Source organism: Lepisma saccharinum, chromosome 6 (assembly GCF_977018435.1).
Source record: "Lepisma saccharinum chromosome 6, izLepSacc3.1, whole genome shotgun sequence".
Taxonomy (NCBI): Eukaryota; Metazoa; Arthropoda; class Insecta; order Zygentoma; family Lepismatidae; genus Lepisma; species Lepisma saccharinum.
In genome coordinates this window covers 34264285-34290796 of record NC_139234.1, presented here as the reverse complement: position 1 = coordinate 34290796, position 26512 = coordinate 34264285, and the positions used below count along the sequence as shown (strand labels likewise).

Below are 26512 nucleotides of genomic sequence, written 5' to 3'. Positions count from 1 at the left end.
GGGAATTTTTTTGTTTTGCACGGTATATTATTAGTTTACATGTGCTTTTTATAAAATCCGAAAATTCATTGCTGTAATGTGTTTCTATCTGAAGCAGCCAGTATCTGGAATGTTGGGTATTTTACATTATATGTTTTCATTCATTTTACATGTTTTGTTTCAAGTACAATGTTACAAAATACAGAGTTGTGAATGTAAAACTATACACAGGGCTTTGCTGTACACACCAACCAACACAGAGCATAAAGGACATCAAGATGAATACTTTGCTTGGTTAGGTCTTGTTTCGACATTATGATCCCTCAAAAAATGACATTTTTTAAAATTGTATCTATGAAGCCATGCAACATAGTTGCCACTGGCAATTATTTTTTCTTTATTTGTTAATTTTTGCTGATATAATACTGAAAGCAATAATATGCTATGGAAACAATGTCATGCCAGCAGAGATACTGGCCTTGCGAAGTTAATATGTTTAACCACTGCATTTAAAAATGCATTATCTTGCAGCTGACCCCCGTGGCAGAGTAGTTAGCACATCACACTACAATGCCAGGGGTCCCGGGTTCGAATCACAGCTTGGGGCATGGATGTTTGTGAGTGTCCATTCATCATATCATCACTCATACCCACCTTCGCAAATTAGCCAAAAGTGGTACAAAAATTGAAGTTATCCATCATTGTTGTTGCAAGTAGCCAAAAGTAACAGAAAAGTAATGGAAAATTAAGAAAATAATACAATAAAATAAAAAAAAACAAATGAAGTCAATAAGACTGCAGCCAAGAAAAGTAGTGAGAAGTTCGAGCCTGTTGTGGTGAATTTTTCATTTTACACTGCCTTTCTAAATACCTATTTTAGAGAGTTTTAGTGCTTATAACTCTGGTTTCTGTTCTTCTAGCTATAAAACATTCAACGTCTTTACTGTGATTTCAGTAGCTACAGTAGTGCAGCTGGTAGTGTGTGATTCACCTAGGTTCATTTCCCAGAGTTGTTGATGTTGGAAAATTTTCTGTTTAAATTTCAGATTGGTAAAATTATTAGAATATTTACTAATGGGCTATTGCTCATGTCCCACAAAATATAGTAACTTGCCTACTGAGATTATTCTTGTACTCCTTTCAGGTGGTATTACAATTCATGTCCCCAGCTTGAGTTCCAGTTCCTGCTTAAATTGCCATGAGGCAAAGATAGAAGACTTATTGTGGACTATTGGTGAGAGACGGGTGTGCTCTGTGTTTCCAAGGGTAAGATTTATTTTTAATTTTTATTATAATCCCCTCCCTGTATCATGTGCTGTGATTTTCTTGATACACATACTATTGTGGATGGAAGAAAGTGTTCGTAAAAATTTATTAGAATGTGAGCAGTATTTATAAAAAGGCCATGTAAGTGAAATTCAACTGTTAACAAAATACTCAAACCCATCATGAGCAGCAGACGAAATGGCTTCACCAGCGCCCCTAGCGGTAAGCAAGGAAACAACACTAACTGGAAGTCAACCCAACAGTAAAGCATCGAGTTCCCAAGTGGATGGTGGCAGAGGCCACTGAAATTAATAGAACATTTACAAGTAAGTTTCGCGGTTATAACTATAGTAACTCGCGTACGTCTTATAATACTTTCTCGCTAATGTAACACCGGAGTACACACATTTCATTTCATAACACCATTACCTGATGCTTACCCACATGTTTGCAAATATTTTATCAATTTTCAACCAAAAGTTTGTTTATGGAGACCAGAGCTACAGTTTAAAGTCTGGTGCCTCCACTAGGTATTGAACATGGCATCCTCTTGATTACAAGGTGACAGCATTACCACTACGCCATCAAGGAAGCCTTTACAGTCAAAATATCATAAATACTTACAATATACTTGTGTTGAATTTGGCAACACCTCATGTTGAACTGCAGAAACTGATGGCTGTCACTGCGAGTCAGCATATTTGCTGACACCGCTATCAACACACATCTTTACCCCATTGAATAAAAATCTATATGAAATCGATTTTGCATTGTGAATTGACAATGATAATGGGTTTTCAAAACAGCTGCAAAGAGCTTCAAAACAAGACCAAGATTGTATTTATAGGACTACCCAATACTAAGAAAAAGTTTTATCAGAAAATTGATAAGATGATTTTATTGGCTGATTTAAAAAATCTGAAAACTAAGAATTGTATTTAAAACCATTCTGTCTGCACTGTATTTAAATTGCATCGTGATTGGACCACATGTTTTTTTATTTATAGAATTTCAGAGAGAGAGGTCGTTTGGAAAATACAAAGAAACCAGCACTTTTTTGTTCTCATGACTATAAAAAATCGAATGCATACTAAAAACAATGTGGTTACCATAGCTTAATTCAGAATTGAATAAGTTAAATTTTTATGTAACTTTTTTTTTTACGTAGGTCCACTGGTTAATTTTTAATTGTAGTCCAAACTAGTCTCGATACTTTTTAATTGGATAATAGATGGTACATCATCTGAAAAGTATTATACTTTTATAGTCCCTTACAACGTTTACCTTTTTTTATAAAGAGTATTCTGACATCAAAAATTTCCTTCTTTTTAGCAAAAAGTGAATTTGCTAAGGTGGGTGAACTTCCTTGCTGAGAAGCCATTATTTCCCATGAAGATTCAGGGTGAAAGTAAATTATCGGACACCTGTAAATTTCATGTGTTGATTGAAGCAGAATATTTAGATGCACAGAAGTTAAGCAGAGAAAATTATTGCCAGGTAAACTCCTTGTGTGTTTATTGTGTATGCTATTTTATGTCAGTGACATAGTAATGAAGCATTGTATTAGTACTGTATTTGAATTGTACACAGTTCGTAAATTTCATATTTTTTCCTTATTTACAAATTAAGCATGGTATTTTATCACCTTATAACACACCAGATTGATAAACTTATTGCCAATTTTACTTATAAACTATTATAACCATAAGTTGTTATTTGTTTGTAATCACTGTTAATGTAAGTATGTATTTGATTTTTAAGCTGGATGTTACTGAAATTCATAACCATCTGTATGAAGTGTAATGTTTTTGAGATTTTAAAATGGTTTACTTCTCTTTTACATTGGTGTTTTTTCCCCCATCATCATCTCTGTATACACTGTGCTCCCTCTTCATGCAAGTACACACTAATCTTGAGGGTTTCCTCAGTTGTGATACAGCTAAAGAAAGGTCTGAAAATGTTTGAATGGTTCTAAAAGGCGAGTGGTATATACTGTAATGGTTGTATATATGTACTACAATACAGGGTATCTATGTTTATCATACTCTGCATATTGCAGGTTTGCGAGTTTGGAAATCTGAAGGCATGGAGGGCAAGAGAATACTTTGGCCTGATACTTGAAACAGACATAGAACATTTTGCAAAATTAGGTTTGGGCTTTATGCTGAGCAAATTGTGCATAGAAGGTGGAATGGAGGTTGTAAGAATTGAATGTAAGTACGCCACTTCAGCGAATTAACATTTCAAACTCCATAATGTTCACAGCATGTTTTCATTTGTAGTTATTTCCTACGTGAAACTTATTGGGCTTTTATTTATTTCAATTGAAGATGAATCATCATTATCAATTGTCATTCAATTTTTTGTGCTGCCTTTACCTCTATTAGTTCAGAATATGTGTGCTTTGAATTTTACTTTTTGTTTCTCATCTTTTACATGTAATATTTTTTTGCACGTGCCAGTCTTTGCTGTTTCATAGTTTTGCAGGAATTATCTTGACTACTGTTACTCATTTTTGGTTAAATTGCTTCAAATTTTAGTTTTTTTGAAAATCAACTAAAATACGGTAAAATGAAATTTGTATTAGTTGTACTGTAATCATAGGCTGTACTTATTGAAAAGAATGTTGAAAAATTCCCTGCACCACATGCCAGGACAATCATATCAGACTTATAATTTTCACACAGCTCTGAAATAGCAAAAATTTCCACTTGCAATATAACAAGAATTTCCACCATTGGTTATTAGAAAATATTAGACATCAAACTAGGCTTGTTCTGAATTCCCAACAATCAATACACACACAAAAAATGGAATTTTTAGAGACAGTCACACAACTAGTGTTAGACTACTTTACATGGAATGAACCTTAAGTGATGTAATTTGTATCCTAGAGTTCACATTTGATGAAAAATGTTGTAGTAGTTAATAATTCTATAGCATAATCGTGCGAGAAGTATAGGTTGATGACTATTGCATATTTTTCATTTAGCTGCAAGCATATTATCAATGTTTTGGTAATCGCTACTGAATTAGTATTGACCGATATAGATTATTGGTAACATTTCCGAGAATTTTACCAATGTGATATATCTATACATCAGCCTGTAATTTAGTGTAAGATTCTACCTTTTTGTTTTTGTTTTAATGAATATAGACATATAAGTCAAATGCTCTACGAAGTACCTATAAATACACAGTTTCTTTTTCAAATGCAGTTGTCCAGTTACATGTATCAAATAATGACATTGGTGAACTATTCATGTTCTTCAAGGAATATGAGAATACCAGTTATCAGTATCACTAAACTTTATATTGGCACTTTATTGATACCGGCAAAAAATTTATTTCAGCTCAACCCCATTATTTTGTGAAACCAACTTGGTGGCATCGTATAGGGAACAGATTTAAAGGTGCAAAATTATGGTCAGGAAAGGGAAAAAAAGGTTCTGAAATTTTCAAAAAAGTGCTGATAAAATGCCTTTTTTCAGATCTAAACCAGTTACATTAACATTCTTTATTAAACAGTGTATGAAATAACAATTAGTAATTAGCCATATATAATTTATGTTTTACCATCGTGTAGTGCTCGTTCTGTTCTACAAAATGAGACTAGGATTTTATGTAGCTGCTCAAGAAGAGCAAAAATAATTTATTTTTCTGTCCAATTTCTTAACAAAACATGAAAGAAAAGGAAGGAAAAGGTGCTGGAGCATCAAAGAGGGGGTAAAAAGGGGATAAATGTGCTAATCTCATGAAAAGGTGCAACAAAGTGTTCATTTACTTTATTTCGTGTCCTAAAATACATATCTCAAAACGATTGGTATGAAAACAGCTATACTTTTGGAAAGATGCTCCACTTAAATTCCGTTCCCTAGTAATTATCCAATGTTAGTTTGTGTTTCATTATGGTTGACTTAAAACATTACTTAACAAAACTTTTGAAAATTTGCTCGGCTTGGTGAATGGACAGGGAAATTTTTATGCTGTGATACTTTATAATAACAATTATTAAATATAATAACAGTTGACATTAATTTTATATTAATATTTATAGCTGTTGAGCTGGAAGGCTATCCATGTGTAATAAGGAATGCAGACGATTTTCCATTCAATCGCATCTCTGGACGAAACAGTGTTTCAGTTGGCAGCTTGGAACGATTAAATTCAGGTATTTACTTGATTGACCTGGTTGAAATGAATTTGAGGATATTTTACATACCAGTTAATTGAATATTATTATATTATTCTTTCAACATATTAGGCTCATCCAGAAAGTAAGCTTCCCACTCGCCCACAGGTGGCAGGCCATGTGTATTGGAACTGGTTTTGCACATGCGTGAGAGAGACATGCCCTGGCTAGTGAATGTCCTAGAAGACGCCTTCCGAAAGTCCTCAGTAGCGTCGCGGCAGCGATGAAACATGGTGGCTCTTATTTCATCTCCCACCATGTGCGAGGTTCGATCGGTGATCAAAACATACAGCCGATCGAAATTCATTGTCAGCTGTGCCAGGTGTATGGGCCAGACGTCATGAGCAAGCAGATGGTGCGTCGTTGGTGCAGGACATTTACTGAAGGCCGGCAAAATGTGCATCATGATGAGCACAGTGGGCGGCCATCCACCGTTATGGACGAGCTTGTGGAGCAGGTGCAGCAGCTCATATTTGAGGATCGTCGCATCACGATCACTGAACTCAGCAGCTATTTCCTGCAGATTTCTCGGTCATTGTTGCACGACATTGTTACCAAAGGCCGATTGTTCAGGAAATTGTGTGCCCGGTGGGTGCCGAAACAGCTGATGCCCGAACACAAAGGAAAATGCATGGGCACGGCGCTGACATTTCTGCAGCGTTACCATGATGATGACGATTTTCTCAACCGGATCATCACTGGGGATGAAACGTGGGTTGCATACAGCACCCTAGAAAGCAAGCAGCAGTCCATGCATTGGCATCACAGTGGATCCCCATGCAGGACAAAGTTCAAACAGACTGTGATGTTTACGGTGTTCTGGGACAGACAAGGCATTCTGCTCATAGAGTTTCAGCCCAGAGGTGAGACTGTGAACGCTAACCGTTACTGTGAAACACTGGGGAGATTGCGACGAGCCATTCAGAATAAGCGACGCGGTAAGCTCAGTGCCGGGGTGATCTTGCTGCATGACAATGCGAAGCTGCACGTGGCTACACGCACTGCAGCCCTTCTGGACAAGTTCGGTTTGGAGGTGTTCGATCATCCATTGTACAGCCCGGATCTCGCTCCCAGTGATTACCACCTGTTCTTGCACCTGAAAAAGTTCCTGTCCAGCCAACATTTTCTCATCGACGAAGAGGTTCAGACTTCTGTCACACAGTGGTTCGGCACCCAGGCGGTGGACTTCTACGATGCAGGTATACAGAAGTTAGTTCCACACTATGACAAGTGCCTGAATTCTGGCAGGATTTATGTTGACAAGTAACTGGATAAGTTCTGTATCTGTGGCAATAAATCATTGAATGAAATAATGTTTCCTTTTTGTGCACGACCCCAGGGAAACTTACTTTCTGGATGCTCCTAATATTTCAGGGAATCCTCAATTTTGGTGTCATATTTTTAAGTAAGTGGACTTAATTAACTGTAATTGAATCAAATTATTATTAAGCTACACCTATAAATATGCATAGCCATATAATGTATCATTAATACAAGAAGTAATATCATGGAATCGAAAATGACAAATTAATTTTTCTTGGATGTACGTGGTGCTTATTTTTCGTGTAGTATAAGTTTGTTCTTCTGAAACATCACAACAAGAAACTGTTTTTATGCTTTTAACAACCATAGACTACAAGAGAAATAATAAAAGATTAAGCCGTGTTCAGTCACCATTTCATATGTTGCATTCTTTACTATTAATGCATTGACAATGAATCACATGATATGCATAGGGAAAATTGGCTGCTCTGTCCACAAGACTCGTGTTTCATCTTCATCATCACTCTACAGATTGCTAATTTAGGAATGGCATGTCTTGTATTTTCTTTTTTTAAATTTATCTTGTAGCAAGTAAACATCACCTGGTTCTTCACTGTTGTTATACATGTATATTTTTACAGTGATTGAAGAAGTTACTCATGTTCTTGCACACTTAGCCTAATTCTAGCTACAAGGGGGACCCAAAAAAAACAGAAATTTTGAAATAAAGAAATATGTATTTATTTTTAGGTTGTTTCAAATTTAATCTCCTCCAGAGTACTGTCCATTTGATGCAATGCACCGGCTAAACATGTTTTCCACATTTCGAAGCAGTCCTGAAACACTTGCAAAGTGATGCCTTTTAATGCCTCCGTCGTTTTTTTCTTCACCTTTTCCACGTCCGCAAAATGCTTTCCTTTGAGGACTTTTTTTCATTCGGGGGAATAAAAAGAAGTTGCAGGGAACTAGATTGGGTGAATATGGCAGCTGGATGAGCTGGGTCATGCTGTTTTTGGTTAAAAATTGTTTTACACTCAAGGCTTTGTGCGCTGGCACGTTATCGTGAATCCACCACTCGCCACTTTGCCACAACTCGGGACGTTTTCGGCTCTCGTCACGCAAACATTTCAGAACTTCTAGGTAAAGTGTCTGGTTAACAGTTTCACCATTAGGAACGAATTCTGAGATCAGGTCACAAATTCTCGCTATGTTTTCGTCCATTCGGGAGGTCAAGGGTCACCCTGAGCGAGGTTGGTCTGCAAGCGACAATTCACCATTCCTGAAGCAGGAAAACTACTTGTAAATTAAACAAAAAAAAAATCACTATTTCACTCGACGGTGCCAGTCGGCAGACAGATGAAGAGGCATCTAGTGGTGGAAAAATGTTCTACATTGTGCCTGCCAACCAGAGAAGGATTCCGGTTTCTTTTGAATTCCCCTCGCAACAAATGAGATATTTTGCTGTAATATTGTAAATTTATATGAGACAAAATGACTTTTTATAACCATTTGTTCTTTTAATATAGATAAAAATTTATGTATTCAATTTGAAACAATTGTCACCTCTTCCTAACAATGTAACCTTTCCATGTATGAAAACTTTTATTGCCTTTCACAGTTTCATACCATTAGCATGCCCAAACAGAAGTACAAAAAGCTCCACATTAAAAGTAGCTGGTGTTCAAATACAGACAAGACCTCTCAGACTTATCAGACATCCCATTACCAAGGTTTATAAATAACTTTTTGGTTTCTATGGCCAACAAAAGGTGAAATGGAAAGTTGTCACTTTCATTAACTTGCTCAAGGCAACATGCATTCCTCTTCATGATGGAAGTAAACAAGTTTGTCCTTGTATAATTTTCCTTTGTCTTCAGGCAGGTAATGGGCAGTTAACGTATTCAAAGCTTCACCAACCATCATCATATTGATGGTCAATTATTTTTAGATTATGCTTTATTTTCCTTAGAAAACTTTTCATTCTTTCTCTTTCAAAAGTTCTCCCTCCTGTCTCGGTACCTCTACATGTGAGGGGGGAGGGGGGAGGGAAGAGGGTCCTCCCTTGATAACATAGTGGTAATGCCACATTGTACTAAAGGGTGGTCCTGGGTTCATTACCTGTTGGAGGCACATACATAGTGGTTCGGATCCCACTTTAAACTGTAGGTCCAATCCAGTGATAAGTCATGATGTTGTTGATGTCAAGCATCTTCCTGCATGGAGCTGAATACAGGGTGATTCAGAATTCGTATTACACACTTTTATGGGTTGTAGAGGGGACTTAGTAGATCAAGTTTTGTTAAGAAACTCATGTCCATAAACGCACTACACAGATGACAAGATCACATAATTTCACATCTCCCGCTTCACGGTAGGCAACCCATATTGACAGAGGGCGACGTCTTCAGTCACCTGATGTCATGTGTGCTGGTTCCAACGTCCTCTGTTAACAATCCGGTGTGCTTCGACCTTCACGTCAGTTGCTATTCATTCGTTGCGGAAGACAGTACAGTCTGGTTGAATACATGTTTGCCGAGAACACAGACATGTTGTTAATTTATGATGAAGCTGGGCGTAATGCTGGAGGTGCACAACGTCTGTATGCAGAGTGTTTTCTGCATCATGTCACTCAAACACATTATTTTTGCCCGATTAGATAATGATGGAAATGTGAAATTATGTGATCTTGTCATCTGTGTAGTACCAAAACAGTACGTTTCCGGACATGGGTTCCTTATCAAAACTTGATCTACTAAGTCCCCTCTACAACCCCTAGAAGTGTGTAATAGGAATTCTGAATCACCCTGTATTATACCTTATCACTGGATGACACAACTGCCACACAGATAGAACAGAGGAAGCAAAAATCAGGACTGGCTCCATATCTGTCGATAGAGCAATTCCACAGTATACCATAGACCCATGTTTGCATCCTGGTCAAGCCTGAATTTTTCACATTTTTCTCCCTAAGATTTCACTCTAAAGATTATTTTAGATACAATACGTACAATACCTTTTGTGTGAAGAGTAGTTTATGTCAATGGGTAAGTAAATGATTGATTGTAGTTCTAATTTTTCTCTAAAATTGCTTTCCACCCAGTGCCCTCATCCACGTCTCCAACATGGTTGATGTCTCCGTCTCAGTGGCTCTCCCACGTGGATCTCCTGCAGACCATCAGTGTGGCAGCAGAGAGAGCTGTGAGCACAGACGGCGGCTTTGAGATTACCGCGGATATGATCAGCACAATAAAGCTGTCGGCAGCGTCTTCTCTTGAATCTATAAGTGTTAGCAAAGCAGACTCTAAGGTGAACTTATTAAAATCAGTTCAGGAGGTGCCGACGGGCGAGAAGAGTCCGAAAGAAACAGAGTCCCCAAAGGTTAATACAGGTGCATCGCCTATCCACAGAAACAGTCAGCACTTGAAAAAGGAGTCTCCGAAACTAAGCATCGGGGATGAACAGTTCGATGGAGAGAGAGAACGAAGCAGTGATTCCATAGGATCTCTCGGCTCGGCGAGCACAGCATCTGCCGGGTCGGTGGTGAAGGCTCCTCTTTCAAAGACTTCAGCCGGTTCAATTACGTCAATGATCAAACCTATATCAAGAGCAGCAATAAAGACTCTCAAAATGCCAATGATGAAACCACCGAATGTGTTGATATACTCTTCTGAAAGTGGTGAGGCACTGGAAAATGTTACCTCCGTAATGCAATCAACTCTAGATAGATATAAGTGAGTAATTTATTTCTATTTGTGTGTGTTTTTGTATTATTTCACATTGGGCTCACCTCAATAAGGATTCAAAATCTTTTACACTGACTGATGAAGGTTTACTTTGCAGATCTCTCATCAAAATTTTGCATCATTGTACTGATGAACCATTCTGAGAGTTCTATGCAAGCCCTAGAGAATAAACTTGAAGTTGGAGGCAAAATTTATCCAATTCAGAATTAGATATCCAGATATTAATTTGCCTTCCAATGCAGATCTTGGGGAAGAAAATCTGATAATTTTACTAATTCAATGTTTCTATAAAGATCTTGCAGTTAAGTGCATTTTTTGTTATGTTGTTATTTTTATGAATATAAATGTATAATTAATATTCCTTAGATATGTAAAGTAAATGTCTAAATATGCAGTTTCTTTTTTTGAGGTTAAACCCCATTTCGGTCATCTAGTTAGATATCAACCTGCATTATTCTCATGGGGGTATTAGAAACCTAACTGGTATTATATTGAACTACTCAATTTGGTACCTTGTGTTATGGGTGGTTCTGAGATTGAGATGGCCTTGTGAAACTCGAAATCAGAATGAGACCAAACCCTTCTGGCCTTGAGATGAGACATTTTCGTAGAATTGAAACAAGATTGAAACTTCGTAATTCAATTTTGCTATGATATTGAAAAATTTACCTAAACCAATTTTACTTGATTGTTTTCGTTCATCAGACATACCACACATAATTATTTATGGATAGATAATTTCTTATGTTTATATATATATATATATATATATAAAAATCAAATAAGGTAAAAGGAAACACTCACCGGACAGTAGGAAAATTCAAAATTTTTTCGCTAATTTATAGCATCATCGGTGTGAGAAGAAACAGAAGACGGAACCGGAAGTGTGTGTGTGTGTGTATATATATATATATATATATATATATATATATATATATATATATATATAGTAATTACAAAGTCAGTCCTTTAGTGTCAGTTGTGAGCTTGTGCTGACTAGTTGTGTATATATATTCAGGGTGAAATTCCATTTTTCAAGAGCTCTCAACATTGAAATGAGATGTCAAACAAAATATTGATTGCCTAAATGACTTCTATACACTGTTAAAGTTTATATGGTGATTTACTGTATATGTTGTTTATATCTTGAGATTTGAGACGAGGTGGAGATGACTGTTTATAAATCAAGATAAGACCAAGAATGAGACAGGCATTTACAACTTGAGACAAGACCATGGTACTGCAAGTAACATTTTGATACCATCCCTACTTTGCGTACTTTCAATCTTCCTGCGAGTCTAGTTACAATGCTGATTTTTCACATAGTCAATGGCTTTATAAAATGAAAATACTTATCAGGTGGTTATGTTTTGTTCTTACACTCCAGTTTGTCTTAATGCTCATTAAGAGTCTTTAAGTCTACAGGAAGCTAGTGCAATATTAGAAAAAAAATGTACAATATTAGTTTTCCATAGAAGTCAATGTATTTCATTCACAGATTTATTTCCATTTCAAAATGATTGAGATAGAGAACAGAGGTTTTTTTTTTCGGCTATCACTCAAAATATAAGTTATTTTCCTGTAGTTTACGGTTATTACAAGCATAAGAAAACAGTTTTTTCTTTGTGACGTTTCAGGAGAACACACGCTCCTTTCATCAGACATTTATTTTCATTTTGACTAAAGATACAGTTATAACAATGGTTAGTAATTTTTAAACAAAAAGAATCTGTTATATAATGGATGTTGTCAATGTTACATTGTTGTAATATAGCAACTTAACTGTGAAAAAAGCAGTCTATTTTATTTTTATTTTAAAATTTTTTAAATTATGAATCCCAAATATCATCAGGTAATTCAAATTCATCATTGTTTTCACAAAGTCTCTTGATGTTTTCTGTTACATTGAATTTTAAAGATGGTGGCTTACTCCATTTGTGAAAAAGAAAACTCCACACTGGATCTATGTTACCATTTTCATTATTTAATTTATTCCAGTGTTCTTCTGCAATGACATTGACAACATCCATTATATAACAGATTCTTTTTGTTTAAAAATTACTAACCATTGTTATAACTGTATCTTTAGTCAAAATGAAAATAAATGTCTGATGAAAGGAGCGTGTGTTCTCCTGAAACGTCACAAAGAAAAAACTGTTTTCTTATGCTTGTAATAACCGTAAACTACAGGAAAATAATTCTATCATGCAAGCAATGCGTACATACAAGAAAAACTAAAATATAAGTTGGTGTGAATATTTAAAAAAAAATCTAATTGAAGTATTTTACATCCCATCAGACTAATGGTATGAGAGATTAAGAGGGTGAAGGATGCATTCGGGTTCTCTTGGAACATTTGTAATTTTAGAGTGAATTGGTAAATACCAGTTATCAGTACTGGTGCATTTTAAATGTGCACGTATTCAGTATCAGAAAAATTTCATATTGACCCATGTGTACAAACTTACACATTTCATAAATTATATGTTTTTCATTGTATTTTTTTAAGTGTGGTATCTGTTCTTGGTCCTAAACTATATGTATTTGTCCACTGCTGCTGCAGAACTAAGCATGAATCAGCCACTTCCAGCTGCCAAATGTTAAATATGCAAGATCTTGCAATCGATTTGAAGTTTTGTATGGCTCACTGAACTCTGAATGAGTTGAAATTTCACGAGCTTGGTTGTTAATGAAATATGGGAGAAATATTAGAGCCATTTTTTTGTAATACGGGAGAGTAGGTCACCCTAGTCAGTATATTGATTTTCAGTGCTGCTGTTTTCTGCCATATACTGTTGATGTACCAATGTGATAAATATATATTGTTTAATGGACCTGTCAATTTTCAGAATTAGTAATGTTGGGTCAAACTGATGAGTCTTGAGCTCTTTCCGAAGTGAAGTTCTATATGGTAGTAAGCTTAAGTAAGAATTTGGATTTTAAAATTTTGCAGGGAGTGCAGAAAGAAAATGTAGGGAAATATTGATGATATAATGGATGACCCAATTGCTGTAAACCCATTGAGGACAGACTATAATGTTAATTTAATTTCTCCAAAGCTATTGTTGACATTTTATTTAATACACATTTCATATATTTCATGAAGAATGTGTGTATGAAAATTAACATTATCATCATTATAAAATTATATAAAGTGTGTGTGTGTGTGATCGTTCTTTATTTTCTTAGATATTTTTAAGGGCCATATTAATAGCCAAGGAAAGAAAGTATAATACAAATATAAAAATATACTTTTAAGTAGTTCATGTTCTGAAATTACGAGGATCTGTTCTTGGTTTTGTATCTTAATACTAACACTATAAGTACTGATATTTATAAAATTTTCATGCGTGGCCCTCTTTATTTTTATTCAAGTTTAATGCATTGCATGAAGAGTACACATTGAACACTAGTATCTAGTTTGGTGATGTCTCTTTATCAATTATGCCCTTCAGTGTAACATTGTATTTCAGGTACCTGGTATACAGTATTAATACTGAGCGGATAATGACCACCCCCTGGCAGGACAACGCATGCCTTCTAGTGATTGCAGGGAGCATTCCAGACTCCCTCGCACAATCCTTCATATCCTATCTGCTGAGTGGAGGGAAGATCCTTTGCATCTGTTCCGACTTCCTCCACCTTGTGCTTCCAACATTCCGCACAGCTGAAGTACGGGAAAACGAATTGGTCCGATTTTCTTACAAGAACTGGAAGAACGTTAGATTGATGCATCATATATTTTGCTACATTGACTCGCCTAGGAAGCAGAAATTTTCACATGACATAGTAGATGCAAAAGGTCCAACTGACTTAAAAGACAGGTAAGTGATTGTGTAGATACGAGGGACATTCCGAAAGTAAGTTTCATCATTTTTTTTCACAGGGAAGCTTTATTACAAACAGAAGAATACAATCTCATAACAAAATACAATCTTTTGTTCCACCTCTTTTTTGCTTTCAAAGTGACATCCCGATAGAGCTGACTTCAACTCAGGAAAAAGGTGGATGTCTGATGGGGCAAGCTCAGGGCTGTATGCCAGGTGATTCAATCTCTCCCATTCAAGATGACAAATGTGTTCTGCAGTGACCCTTACTGTGTGGGGTTTTGCATTGTCGTCCAAGGACAAAACCCCTCGACTTAAGAGCCCTAGTCTCTTGCGTCAAATGGCAGACTTCAGTTTGCTTAGTGTGTGGCAATAGCGTGACGAACTTCCATTTGTGACCACGTTTCCAGCACACGTCTTTCTGCCATACTGGTTTGCACTCGAATGAGCTCAGGCACGTTGGTCTGCTGCTTATCTCTATTCTTCGGCACTCTGCGCATGCACCATCGCTCCTCCTGGCGTGAATTCAGGAAAGATTGTATGTTTTATACTGTAAATTATGATTTTACAGGAGGGCTGTATCGGAGAGACAAACCAATAATATTCTGTAATTCAGATCATATGTGTGTATAATTTAGTTTTATTCAATAAAACATTTTCTCACATTTCCTTCTGCTTACTCAAACATGTGGACCCTTTGAGTCTTCTGATGGTGTAGTGGTAATGCTGCTGCCTTGTAATCAAAGAGTCCTGGGTTCGATCTCCTGTGGAGGCATGTTGCATGGTGTTTTTGATTCTACTTTACACTGTAGGTTCAGTCCCAATTACCATAAAATGTACATTCTGACCTATATTGAACAAAAGGGGGTGGGTATGTTTGATCCTACCTACCGCTCTGTGCTACAGCCCTAGATGAGATTTGGCCTCCTCAACAATCACCTTCCACTGCCCTGGATCTCAGATTTTCTTGATCCATTCGTTCACTTTCATTTTGTAACTCTACAATCAAGATATTAAATTGTAGTTAGAGAAGTACATGATTTCAAGGCACATGCAGAAAACTACTCGGTGCTTGCAAAAACTGCGTAATCATGAATGTATTACAACTTGAGTACAGATGAAAGAAAGTTAAAGAAGTGTGTGTGTTGGGGGGGGGGGGGAGGAGGAAGTAGCAGAGGGTATCAAAGATGCAGGCAGAACTGAAGGCACTGGTAAATGTAACTGAATCCCAGAGGTGGACATATTATGTTACACTGCTCTTCAGTATTCTTTGGTTAAGTTAGTCAGCTGTTTGAATGGATTCATAATTTTTTCTGTGTGACTTTTTAAAAATGTTTCCTTTCACAAGATGCCCATTTGGCCTGGTTGTGAGATTTATTGGCCCTTCATATCCTATCTCGGTTCACTAATTCTCTTCTTGATTGTGCATCCACTCTCACTTATATGTACTTGTTCTGCATTTCTTGCACTTCCTCTCTTTTATTACTCATGTTTTAATGGTTCATAACATTGCAGGTATTTCATGTTGTGATTTTATTTTTCCAAGAAGAGAGGAGTAACATCAACAATTGGAAAGAATTTTTAAAATGTACGTAGCTTTACAGAACATAGGAGACAGTAAAATTTCGAAGTTGAATGTTTTGCCACTGTTATTTATTTAGAGTTTAAATGAGGAAATTGTGTTAGGTCCAATGTATTTTCAACTTTTATAGCTTCAAATGTACAAATCTTCTAACTTTCTTTTGGTCTCCTTATTTCAGATCTCCAGCACCTAAGGCACCTTCATCAGTAGAGGTAAAAGATGTTGATAACAAATCTCACAGATTGGAAGTGAAAGTTCTTGCAGCAGAAGAAACGTGGCAAACCCCAAGTCTTCTCATGGCGTCCGTTCCAAATTCTCCTGGGAAAGTTGTCTTTTCACAGGTTACACATTTAATATTTTCCGTTCCCTTCCATTTTGAGAAAATATAGTGAACCTAACTCTCAATTCAGGTACTCACGTTTTCCGCGAAACTGTTTTAAGTAATTTTCTATTAATTTCGATAGCCACTGCCACCATCCTCGTTGGAATTTGTTGTGTCGTTACTTGGCACCAACGAGGATGGTGGCAGTGGCTACCGAAATTAATAGAAAATTGCTTAAAAGAGCTTCACGGAAAATGTGAGTACCTTATCTATTACCGCGTCTCTCATTCCGATTGGTAAATGTTACGCTTTTGCTTGCAGATTGAAGACCCATTTAGTAGTTAATGCTTGTCAATAAAAAAAAGACCAACAGTTACTGAAGCCAATTGCATATAATTAATAATTCATATAATTTTAGAAATAAAATGTTGGTTGTCAGAATTTTTAAAACAAGATAAAAATCACAACATGTACATTGATTTGTTCTCCGAATTTTCAGACCGACTTTGGTCCTTTTTTAAGGGATGAAAGGAAAGAATGATTCGTGAATGGGTTAAAATAGTTTAAAAGGCTGGAAATGTGTAGAAGTTTATGTCCTGATCATGTCCCTGCAGTGATCAGCTCTAACTGATCAAGTCAGGCCTTAGCTTTTATTCCAATTCTGTGTTATGAAAAGACTTGACTTTTTCTAACAATCAGAATTAATATTTGTTGTAATTTTTATGATTCCAGATTCACTTGGAAGTAGACCCCCTTCAGTATGAAAGTGACGACACTACCTTTGCAGCTTTGAAACAAAACAACATGACACGGTTAGAGATTCTGAAAGACCTTCTGACCACACACTTGGATTTGGAGTGTGCAGAGAGCAAGTATCCAGACCTTACATCAGCTGTTCTTCTTGGGAAACATGAGGTAAGTACGCCTCTTCAACAGCTGATAGTGCTGCTGATCAGTAGTGTTGAGACATGAACAGGCGAGCAGGTGATAATGCACCTAGCAGCATGCCACAAAACTACACAACAAATCTTGCGAACAAATAGCACAACTAGTTTCCGAGAGCATAGTGGCAGTGACAAAATATTACATTTGCTTGAAAGATAGAAAGTCGAACGCAGATAGAATGTTGATTAAACCGTAAATTTTAATTTGTTTCACTGTGGTAAAAGTATTTAGTATTATTTGCATGCACACATTAACAAGCCACTATTGTATGCAACATAGCTTCAACAAATGTAGTACAGTGCTACAGTATTGCCACGGCATGGCAAGACCCCCCCACCCAGCTCAATCCCTGGTTCAATATCATATAGTTTTCGATTCAATTATTATTTAGTCTTATTGTGGGGGCCCTTATTATTTTATTCATATGTTGGAGAATGAGGATACATACTAATTTTATCTATTATTGAGTCGGGAGTATTTTCTAACTTTTCAATGAGGTGTAGGATTGTTACTCTATTTTTTATGAGCAGCAATATATTTTATATCATGTTGTTGCGTCTGCAGTCATATTGGCACATCCTTAATATCCTTTTAACCCTTTTTTGTATTCTTACATCTTCATGTACTGTAATGTCTATTACAGGATAAGTTGGAGTTTCTGAGCACAATAAAGAGCAAGCTGGACAGTGACTCGATGTTGAAGATGAATCGGATTTCTCTGAAATTTTGTGGGAAAGGAGTTGATCCACCTCGACCTACAGAGACACTGTTGCCTATTCTTGTACATGCGTGTCCTCGCAAGTTTTCTACTGTTGAATACTTTGAGGTAAGGTGAGAACTGGCTGGTTGGCTTCTTTATTTCTTTCTTTCATGCGAGATGAGATTTGAGTTGGGAAGGTGATTTTTTTTTTGTTCAACCTACATGAAATTAAAAGTAACAAACGTGTAATAAGGCATTCTTAATGTCTTTTCATGCATGGGACATTTCACAAACATATAACTCGGCAGTTATTATAAGCAATTTGATGCCTGAAAGTTGTCAACATTTTTGCAATTCAGAAATGAAAGAAAAGTTTATTTTAACATCATCTTATTCATATGGTTCACCAATAAGGTTAGATGACAAAAATAAAGTGTAAAAATTTTCTTCACCAGTGAGGATCCGATGTATGATGTTCCAATATTAAGCACAACTTACCTTTTCGTTGCAGAGTTTGAAGTCTGAAACCCTTGGCCGGTTGGTGATACACGCAGAAGTTATCAACACAACCACGGTGGTTCTAGATGGCCCAGTTTTGTATCATGGCCTTACAATCATCCCATACCAGCAAACACGAGCCAAAGGTGAGTTGCATGTAGATAACAACAGACAGACTCTGTGGTATTTACCTATCAGGAATTATATCTGTGTTTACTTTTGTGCTGAAAGTTCATTCCACAGCAAGTTCTACATTCGGTGAAGGTACTTTATGTTCGCCATCCTTAAAGTTATATGCTGCATTTGGGCACATACTAGAATGTATCTAAGAAACATTCAATCTGCAGTAACTTCATGATCATTATTCCGAATCCTCACAAGGATAAAAGATTACTGCATTATTTACATATTTGTTTTTGCCACTAACAGCAGGTGCGTTGACGTTATTGTTATTTATGACACCCATGGAGAGATAGAGAAAAGGTGCAAAAACAGTTGGATGGTTGGAAATCAAAATGAAAAAAATTAATAATAAAAGTGAAATTATTTGTAGTCACAATAGGAAAGAAAAATAAAACGCAGTAGAGTTACAGAATTTTACATGTGTGATATGCAGAACCAGGAAGAAACCGAGAGAACAATTAATGTGGTCTTCGTAAAGAAAAAAAGTGAAGTGACTGATGAACAGGAAGTACCACAGAAGTGAAGCCAGCTGTATTGGTATAGAGTCAGAAAAATATTGGTGTGATTTAACCTTTTGGTGCCCAAGCGTCTCGAACGAGATTCGAGATGCTGTGTCAAGGTCGTAGTTTTTACGTTATAACTTTTCTATTTTTGGCTAGAATTTCGATTTTATTTTTTTATATTGTTCCTAACACATGTATTTAACAGAAATGGTTTTTTGCATATTTTTTTTGTCTTCATGAAAATGGAGGGGGAAAGGTGGGAAAAGGGACTTCTCTTTTGCGTCTCTTTTCAAGGTCAATTTTTTGCCGAAAAAGGAAGACCGGCTTTGTTGTTCTAAAGCAATGCTTTTCACTCCCTCTTGCTAAGTGCATTCGAAGGAAGCTTGTTTATCAGTATCCGATGTCAAAATGAAAGTTTTCCGTGAGGGCGCAAGCAGGGCCGGGGGGAGGGGAAGACTGGTTGTTGAATCTGCGTTGTGAGGATGAAATTTCGAAGCGCGCTGAAGGAAACCTTTGTTTTCTTTAGCACAAGTGTCCACAAGTGGCAACAGGGCTTACCCAGCATTGTCTAAAAATAGAATTTCAAGCAGCTGCAAGAATTGGCGCTCATTTGTCACTACGTTCTAGCTTTTCGTCCGTGAATGTTGTGTGTAGGTGTCGTTTTGTGCCCAAGTGCGAGGACATTTTTTGGGTGGTGACAATTTTTTAAAATAATTTTTGGGGGTTTTCTCCCTTCCCCCTCCATATATACACCAAATTTGCATAAATTTTCCATTTTGTGCATTTTTTTCGGGGCGGTGGGAAACACCATTTTTTTTAAGAAAAGTATTTTTGAGGGGATTTCCCCCCTTTCCCGCTCCATATGTATGCCGAATGTGCATAAATTATATATCGTCTGAATCTGTGATTCATTCTGCGTACAACGGTATATCTTTCATATCTCTAGAGCATTTAGTTTCTGAGCTATAGTCATTTCAAGGTACCGCTGCATTTTGAAGCTTGAATCAGTGGCCATTCCTTTCGGGGGTACAACTCAAGTTACATTGGTCATACGACAATGATGCAAATATTTTTCTGTTTCTTACATGCCAGCGATAATTTCTATGTGCATTTTGAACTTTTCACATCCTTTTTTTCGGAGGGCGGGGGGGGGGGGGAAACCCCATTTTTTAAAAAAAAAATATTTTCAGGGGATTTCCCCCCTTTCCCCCTCCATATATATGCCGAATGTGCATAAATTATATATCGTCTAAATCTGTGATTCATTCTGCGTACAACGGTATATCTTTCATATCTCTAGGGCATTTAGTTTCTGAGCTATAGTCATTTCAAGGTACCGCTGCATTTTGAAGCTTGAATCAGTGGCGTGCCGACCATTCCTTTTGGGGGTACATTGGTCATATGATAATAATGCAAATATTTTTGTGTTCCTTACATGTCAGCGATCATTTCCATGTGCATGTCGACACTGTCATGTACTTTTTTCTTGGGGGGAGGGTGGGGGAACCAAATTTTTTTTCCGAAATTTTGGAATTTTGAGAGTTAGCCCCTCCCCCCCCCCCCGCCACATATACGCCGAATTTTCAAAAATTTCATATAGTCTGAATCTCTGGTTCATTCCGCGTACAACGGTATATCACTCATCTCTCTAGGGCAATTAGCCTCCGATCTACACTCATTTAATTGAAACTCTGCATTTTACTCAAAATCGGCTCGTGCAATAGAGGCTTACTTGTGAAAAAGGCCTTGGGCGGCAAAAGGTTAATCACCACTTCTTTTTCTGGACTCCTGTTATCATATTGGGTTCCTTTAAAATGCAACTTTAATGTATTTCTATCACCAGTACTGTGTGGAAAATGCATTTTTTTCCATCTGATTATATCATATGATTTGATATTTTCATCTGATTATCTCTTATGATTTGAACGTTTGATTCAATGTCCTGTTTGATAATGGTACAATTTTATGAGAATATTCATAAATGTGTCTCCATGCCAGAATGATCAATAAAATGTACTATGAAGCCAGAAATCCCAGGTTCGAACCTAACCTAACCTCTGGTTATGGAATGAGTTATCATTGTGTTTGTCCTAACATATTTTTTTTTCGTTCATCATTTGTCCTAATTGCAATCAACCTAACAGGTGGAAAAACTACATAGAATAACCAAAATGAAAAGAGAATATACTGAGTATAAACTCATTCTGAACAACTCTAAATTGTTACAATGTTCCAAGTGCTGGTGGGAATTGGTGACAGTATCAAGATCAGTGAAAATTGGTAGAAGAAAATGGCAGATGAGATGGAAAGATCAAATCGTGAAAAGAATGGAAAGGAGTTTAGGAAGACGACTGATTCAAAATAAAGATGTCTAAGGAGAGGTTAGCTTTGATACTGACCCAATTGTAAGATGAAAACAGTAGAGCATGATGATGAATTTATGTATCAAAAGTTATCAGCTAAAAATTCAACATTTTTTTATTGTGCGACTTTGAAATGCAAGCTTGGAGCAGCAAGGACCATTAAGAACATGTTCACTTGTTACACATGATCACAATTTGTTTCTTGCTTCAACATTAGATTAGCAATGATAATACAGGGTCATCGAGAATGATTGCCGGGATTTTAAACTGTTATTATAAAATAAGTATTTAATGGATATACATGTGCTGCATCTTAAAATGTTCAGAAAAGTTTACACTTCGATATGGGTGCCATTTTTAGCTCTGGTGATGTCTAGAGGGTATTCAATCTCCTGCCACATCTTCAGAATCGTGTCCAGAGTTACAGTTGTAATTGCTGCAGTGACCCTTCTCTTTAAGGTTGTGGATGTTCCTTATCTTCTCAGCATACACAATGTTTTTAACGTATCCCCACAGAAAAAAGGCTAGTGGTGTTAGGTCTGGGCTTCGAGTTGGCCAGAGTATTGGTCCACCCCTTCCAACCCAGGCATTTGGGAATCTCTCATTTAAGACATCACGAACAATGCGACTGAAATGAGGAAGAGCTCCGTCCTGCATGAAAGTAACTCTACTCCCCGTTTGATGTTCCCAGTCTTCAAGTTGTGGAAACATGTACTGTTGAAGCATGTCAAGGTACACATGTCCGGTAATGGAGGGACCAACAACACGATCGTACAACAGTCTGCACGAGACGTTCACCTTAGGTGACCCACAAACATACTCAAGAATCTCCCGTGGTGGCTGTGAACCCGAAATGCAACAGTTATGTCGATTAACGCACCCATTCACATGAAATGTTGCTTCGCCACTAAAACAAACACGCTGTAGGAAAGTTGCATCGTCATCGATGCTGTTGAGCATAAATGCAGCAAATTCCACACATTTTTGTATGTCGTTCAGTTTAATTTCATGCAGCAGCTGAATTTTGTAAGTGCGGAGCCTTAAGCGTTTGTGCAGAACATTTTGAATGGTAGTTTTTGGAATCCCTAATGCTAAACTTCTACAAGCAATTGATTTCTTTGGACTTCTAATGCAGGATTGCCTTGTGTGTTCCACCAATTCAAAGCTTTGTCATCTGGAGGGTTTTCTCGTGGATGCAAACGTCGCTACTTACGTTGCACTGCAACAACCAATTTCAGTTCGGCATACCACAACACAAACTCAGCCTTCTGCTGAACGGTCGACATCCTGCCACGTGCCAACTCACACTAAAGCGGAGTGAACAGAGTAGTCTCGCAGCCCCACTCCCGCTCCAGCGCATGCACCGTTTTAAGCCTCATGGTCACACAAGGTCACACGAATCTTGAATAAACTTTTCTGGACATTTTAAAATGCCACACATGTATATCCATTAAATACTTCTTTTATAATAACAGTTTAAAATCGCAGCAATCATTCTCAATGACCCTTTATTCTGGAGAAAATATTGAAAACAGCATAACTGGCTTCTAAGAAGCTAAAACTATGTTTTACCTGGCTTCTTGACAATACATTGATTTTGCTTCCTTAACCCTTCTCCAGTTGGTAATTACATTTTTAATTCCTTTGGCGTTGAAAATGTATTTTTAAAATTGATCCAAATATACAGTGTTTCAAGTATATTGATTTGTAATTATGAATGTAACAAATTCTGACAACCTTCTTGTATACTTAAAATTTTATTCAGAGATGAACTTATTCATTTGTCCCTAACTTAATATTTACACAATTTAAGTGTTCTGTCACTCATCAAATGTTTGCAAGATGCAGTTACTAATTTTCATTTGCTATACTGCTTGGTTTTAGATGTTTGCATGGATTTGCGACAGTTTATTTCTACCTCAAGTCCTTAGTGTTCATAAAAGTCCATATTTTTTGTACTGTGTCAAGAATGTGAAAGTTACTGTGTACAATTTCCATACTAATAGGTATATGCAACATCATTACCTGTATGAAATGCATTGCTTATTAAGAGTTTATTTCCTTTTTAAGGAAGTCTACTTTTCACCTCACATTTCACTACAGAATTAATGAATGTTCCAGAATTTGTGCGGAACTTGAACATATCCCAGACTTTGGAAACCATTTTATCGGCTTTTAAACTATTAGGCACATAAAGAAAGTAAGATTCCCTGGGGTCGTGCACAAAAAGGAAACATTATTTCATTCAATGATTTATTGCCACTCGTCCAGTTACTTGTCAACATAATTCCCGCCAGAATTCAGGCACTTGTCATAACGTGGGACCAACTTCTGTATACCTGCGTCGTAGGAGTCCGCCGCCTGGGTGCCGAACCACTATGTGACAGCCGTCTGAACCTCTTCGTCGCTGTGAAAATGTTGACCAGACCAGAACTTTTTCAGGTGCAAGAACAGGTGGTAATCACTGGGAGCGAGATCCGGGCTATACGACGGATGATCGAACACCTCCCAACCGAACCTGTCCAGAAGGGCTGCAGTGTGCCTAGATATATGCGGCTTCGCATTGTTGTGTAGCAAGATGCAACTGTCCCCGGTGTGGAGCAGTTTGTTGCAATATTTTAAATAAAAATAACTTTTCAAATGTTACTTAACAAAATTAGTATATTAAGCAATTTCTACAGTCACTATAGTTACGAATAACAAACAAAATAACATCAACATTGAATAGACTAACACAACAGAAGTTTTCTTCATTCTTTTCAGATTATGCACACAACTAAATAACAAAATATAATTGTAAAATGTCTTTGAATTAAAGAACTGTTGCAATAGCCTCCTCCTCCGGTTGAAACTCTTGATATCATACTTTGATGTAGAAATACGTATATTTTTCAAACGTAACATCTTCAATGTATCATCTTCTCTTCTTCTTCTTCTACTACTTCTTTGGCACCAATCTTATTCCTTTCACAGCTTCTTTACAGCCATCTTCAGTAGATTTCTTCTTTACTGCAATCTCATTACCATTACTATTTCATAACCATCTTATGTCCATTTAAAAGGGTTTTATTCTTAACGAGTGCACTTCTTCCGTTTGAAACCATATGTGCAAACGAAGCCCTTCAATAAAAATGCGAACCACATTACATTCAACTTACATTATATATATATTCCTTCTTATCATTCTTCCAGAGACACACTTTGTATAATTCTCCCTTTGTTATTCGTGTCAACACTCTTCCTCAATACATTGACATACACCATACTGATGAGAATAGAAGCCAAACATAAGTTCTTACATAAAAGATAATATGATGATCAACAGAACAGAGATAATAAATTCATGCTGGTTTACACATGATAATAAAATACATAATGCAAACAACTGAACTCGTTTTTGCACAAAATTACAACAAATTCAATCCTTATGTACAATTAAAACATAAATCAGTATTTCTTAACAACTCCTTTCTTTTCTCCTCCGAACAATTAAAAGGTTTAATGTTTTCTAGGTTTTGTCTACCTTTTGTTCCCTTTCCATCTAGAGAAACTACAGTCGCACAATTGTTTCTTACTTCTATTACCAAGAATGGGCCAATAAACAAATCATATAATTTGTAGATAGTTTTGTTTAAAGCAGAGCTCTTAGCATGATTTTTAATCATGATTAAATCTCCTTTGACAATATTTTTAGTAGAGCTTGTTTGAACACCTTTAGAATTTCTTCGATGTTTAAGTTTTTCTTTTAGCTCCAAGTATTTTGCCTTCCAGGATAATTCTTCAATATTCTCAGGCCAATCGACAATATTAGTTATATTATCTTTAACTTGATCGTGTAAAAATAGTTCCGCAGGTGTAAAACCAATAGATTCAGAATATGAATTGTTCAACAATTTGACAACGTTTGTCAAACATTTAGCCCAAGATTTATGATTATCCTTGCAAAATAACCTCAGTAAACGCACAATCTCTTTATTGTAGCGTTCAATTGGATTAGCGTGTGGTGAATATGGCGAAGTAAAAATATGCTTGATGTTCTTGGAGGTAATAAAACTTCGCCACTCCTTAGATTTAAATTGTGAACCATTATCACTTAATATAATTAGACATGCAGGATAATGATGAAAATACGATTGGTTTAGTTTATTGATAATTTCCATAGATAAAGCTTTACGCAAAGGATAAACCATAATAAACTTACTTGCAAGATCCACTATACTTAGTATATATTGATAACCTTGAGAAGCTGGTAACGGACCAATCAAATCTAATGAAAGGAATTGATGTATTTTAGGAGTTAATATGTGAAGATCTTCTCGTGTGACACGTTGCACTCTCTGCTTTGACTTGGCACATTCAAGACAATTTCTCAGATATAATTTAATGCTGGCTTTCATGTTTGGCCAAAAGAAAAATTTTGAACACTTTCTGAAGGTTTTTGAATAACCAAAATGTCCACATAAATCATGATGATCATACAGTACCTTTTCCACAGCTTTTTTAGGTACAAATATTCTCCAGTGTTCAGACGCAATAGATTTATAGAATAAGATATCTTCATGCATTCTAAAATGTCCTCTGATTTCGAACTTGAATCTCCCTTGTTTATCGCAATTCTTAACTTTTGACACTGCTCATCGTTCTGTTGAGATTGTACCCAATATTGTGGAGTATCTTGGGATAGGAGATCGATATTTGTATTATTAACGTAGAGTTTCGATGTGAATAAATCTCCCTGTGCCCTTGCAGGATATCTGCTTAAGGCATCAGCCACAATATTGGTAGAACCTTGAATATGTTCAACAGTAAAATCAAAACTTTGAAGTTTTAATGCCCAGCGGTTTAGTCTTGGGTTTAAACTTCTAGCCGACTGCAGCCATGAAAGTGACTGATGGTCACAATGAATAACAAATGTTCTTCCACTAAGATAAACACTAAACTTTTCTACTGAAAAGAGGATAGCAAGACATTCAATCTCATGAGTTGAATAAGTTAATTCTGTACCACGCAATACTCTACTAACATATTGTATTACTAACGTTTCATCTTCATCTGATAACTGCCATAAAACTCCTCCAATTCCAACTTTGCTTCCATCAGTGTTAAGATGGAAAATTTTACTAAAATCCGGTTGAGCTAATACATC

The 26512-nt window shown here is 36.6% G+C and overlaps 1 protein-coding gene across 3 annotated transcripts in view; it reads left to right on the top strand.

The window, feature by feature from the left end:
* The window catches only part of Hcs (holocarboxylase synthetase-like protein), a 49869-nt gene that overhangs the window by 10653 nt on the left and 12704 nt on the right, over positions 1–26512 (top strand). For all 3 annotated transcript variants that reach the window (XM_083123739.1, XM_083123740.1, XM_083123741.1), the window contains exons 3-12: positions 1124–1245; positions 2578–2742; positions 3305–3458; positions 5303–5416; positions 9801–10431; positions 13917–14267; positions 16031–16193; positions 16907–17089; positions 17763–17945; positions 18331–18463. In XM_083123739.1, coding sequence (XP_082979865.1) covers positions 1124–1245; positions 2578–2742; positions 3305–3458; positions 5303–5416; positions 9801–10431; positions 13917–14267; positions 16031–16193; positions 16907–17089; positions 17763–17945; positions 18331–18463 — 2199 coding nt within the window. The remainder of the gene's footprint in view (positions 1–1123; positions 1246–2577; positions 2743–3304; positions 3459–5302; positions 5417–9800; positions 10432–13916; positions 14268–16030; positions 16194–16906; positions 17090–17762; positions 17946–18330; positions 18464–26512) is intronic.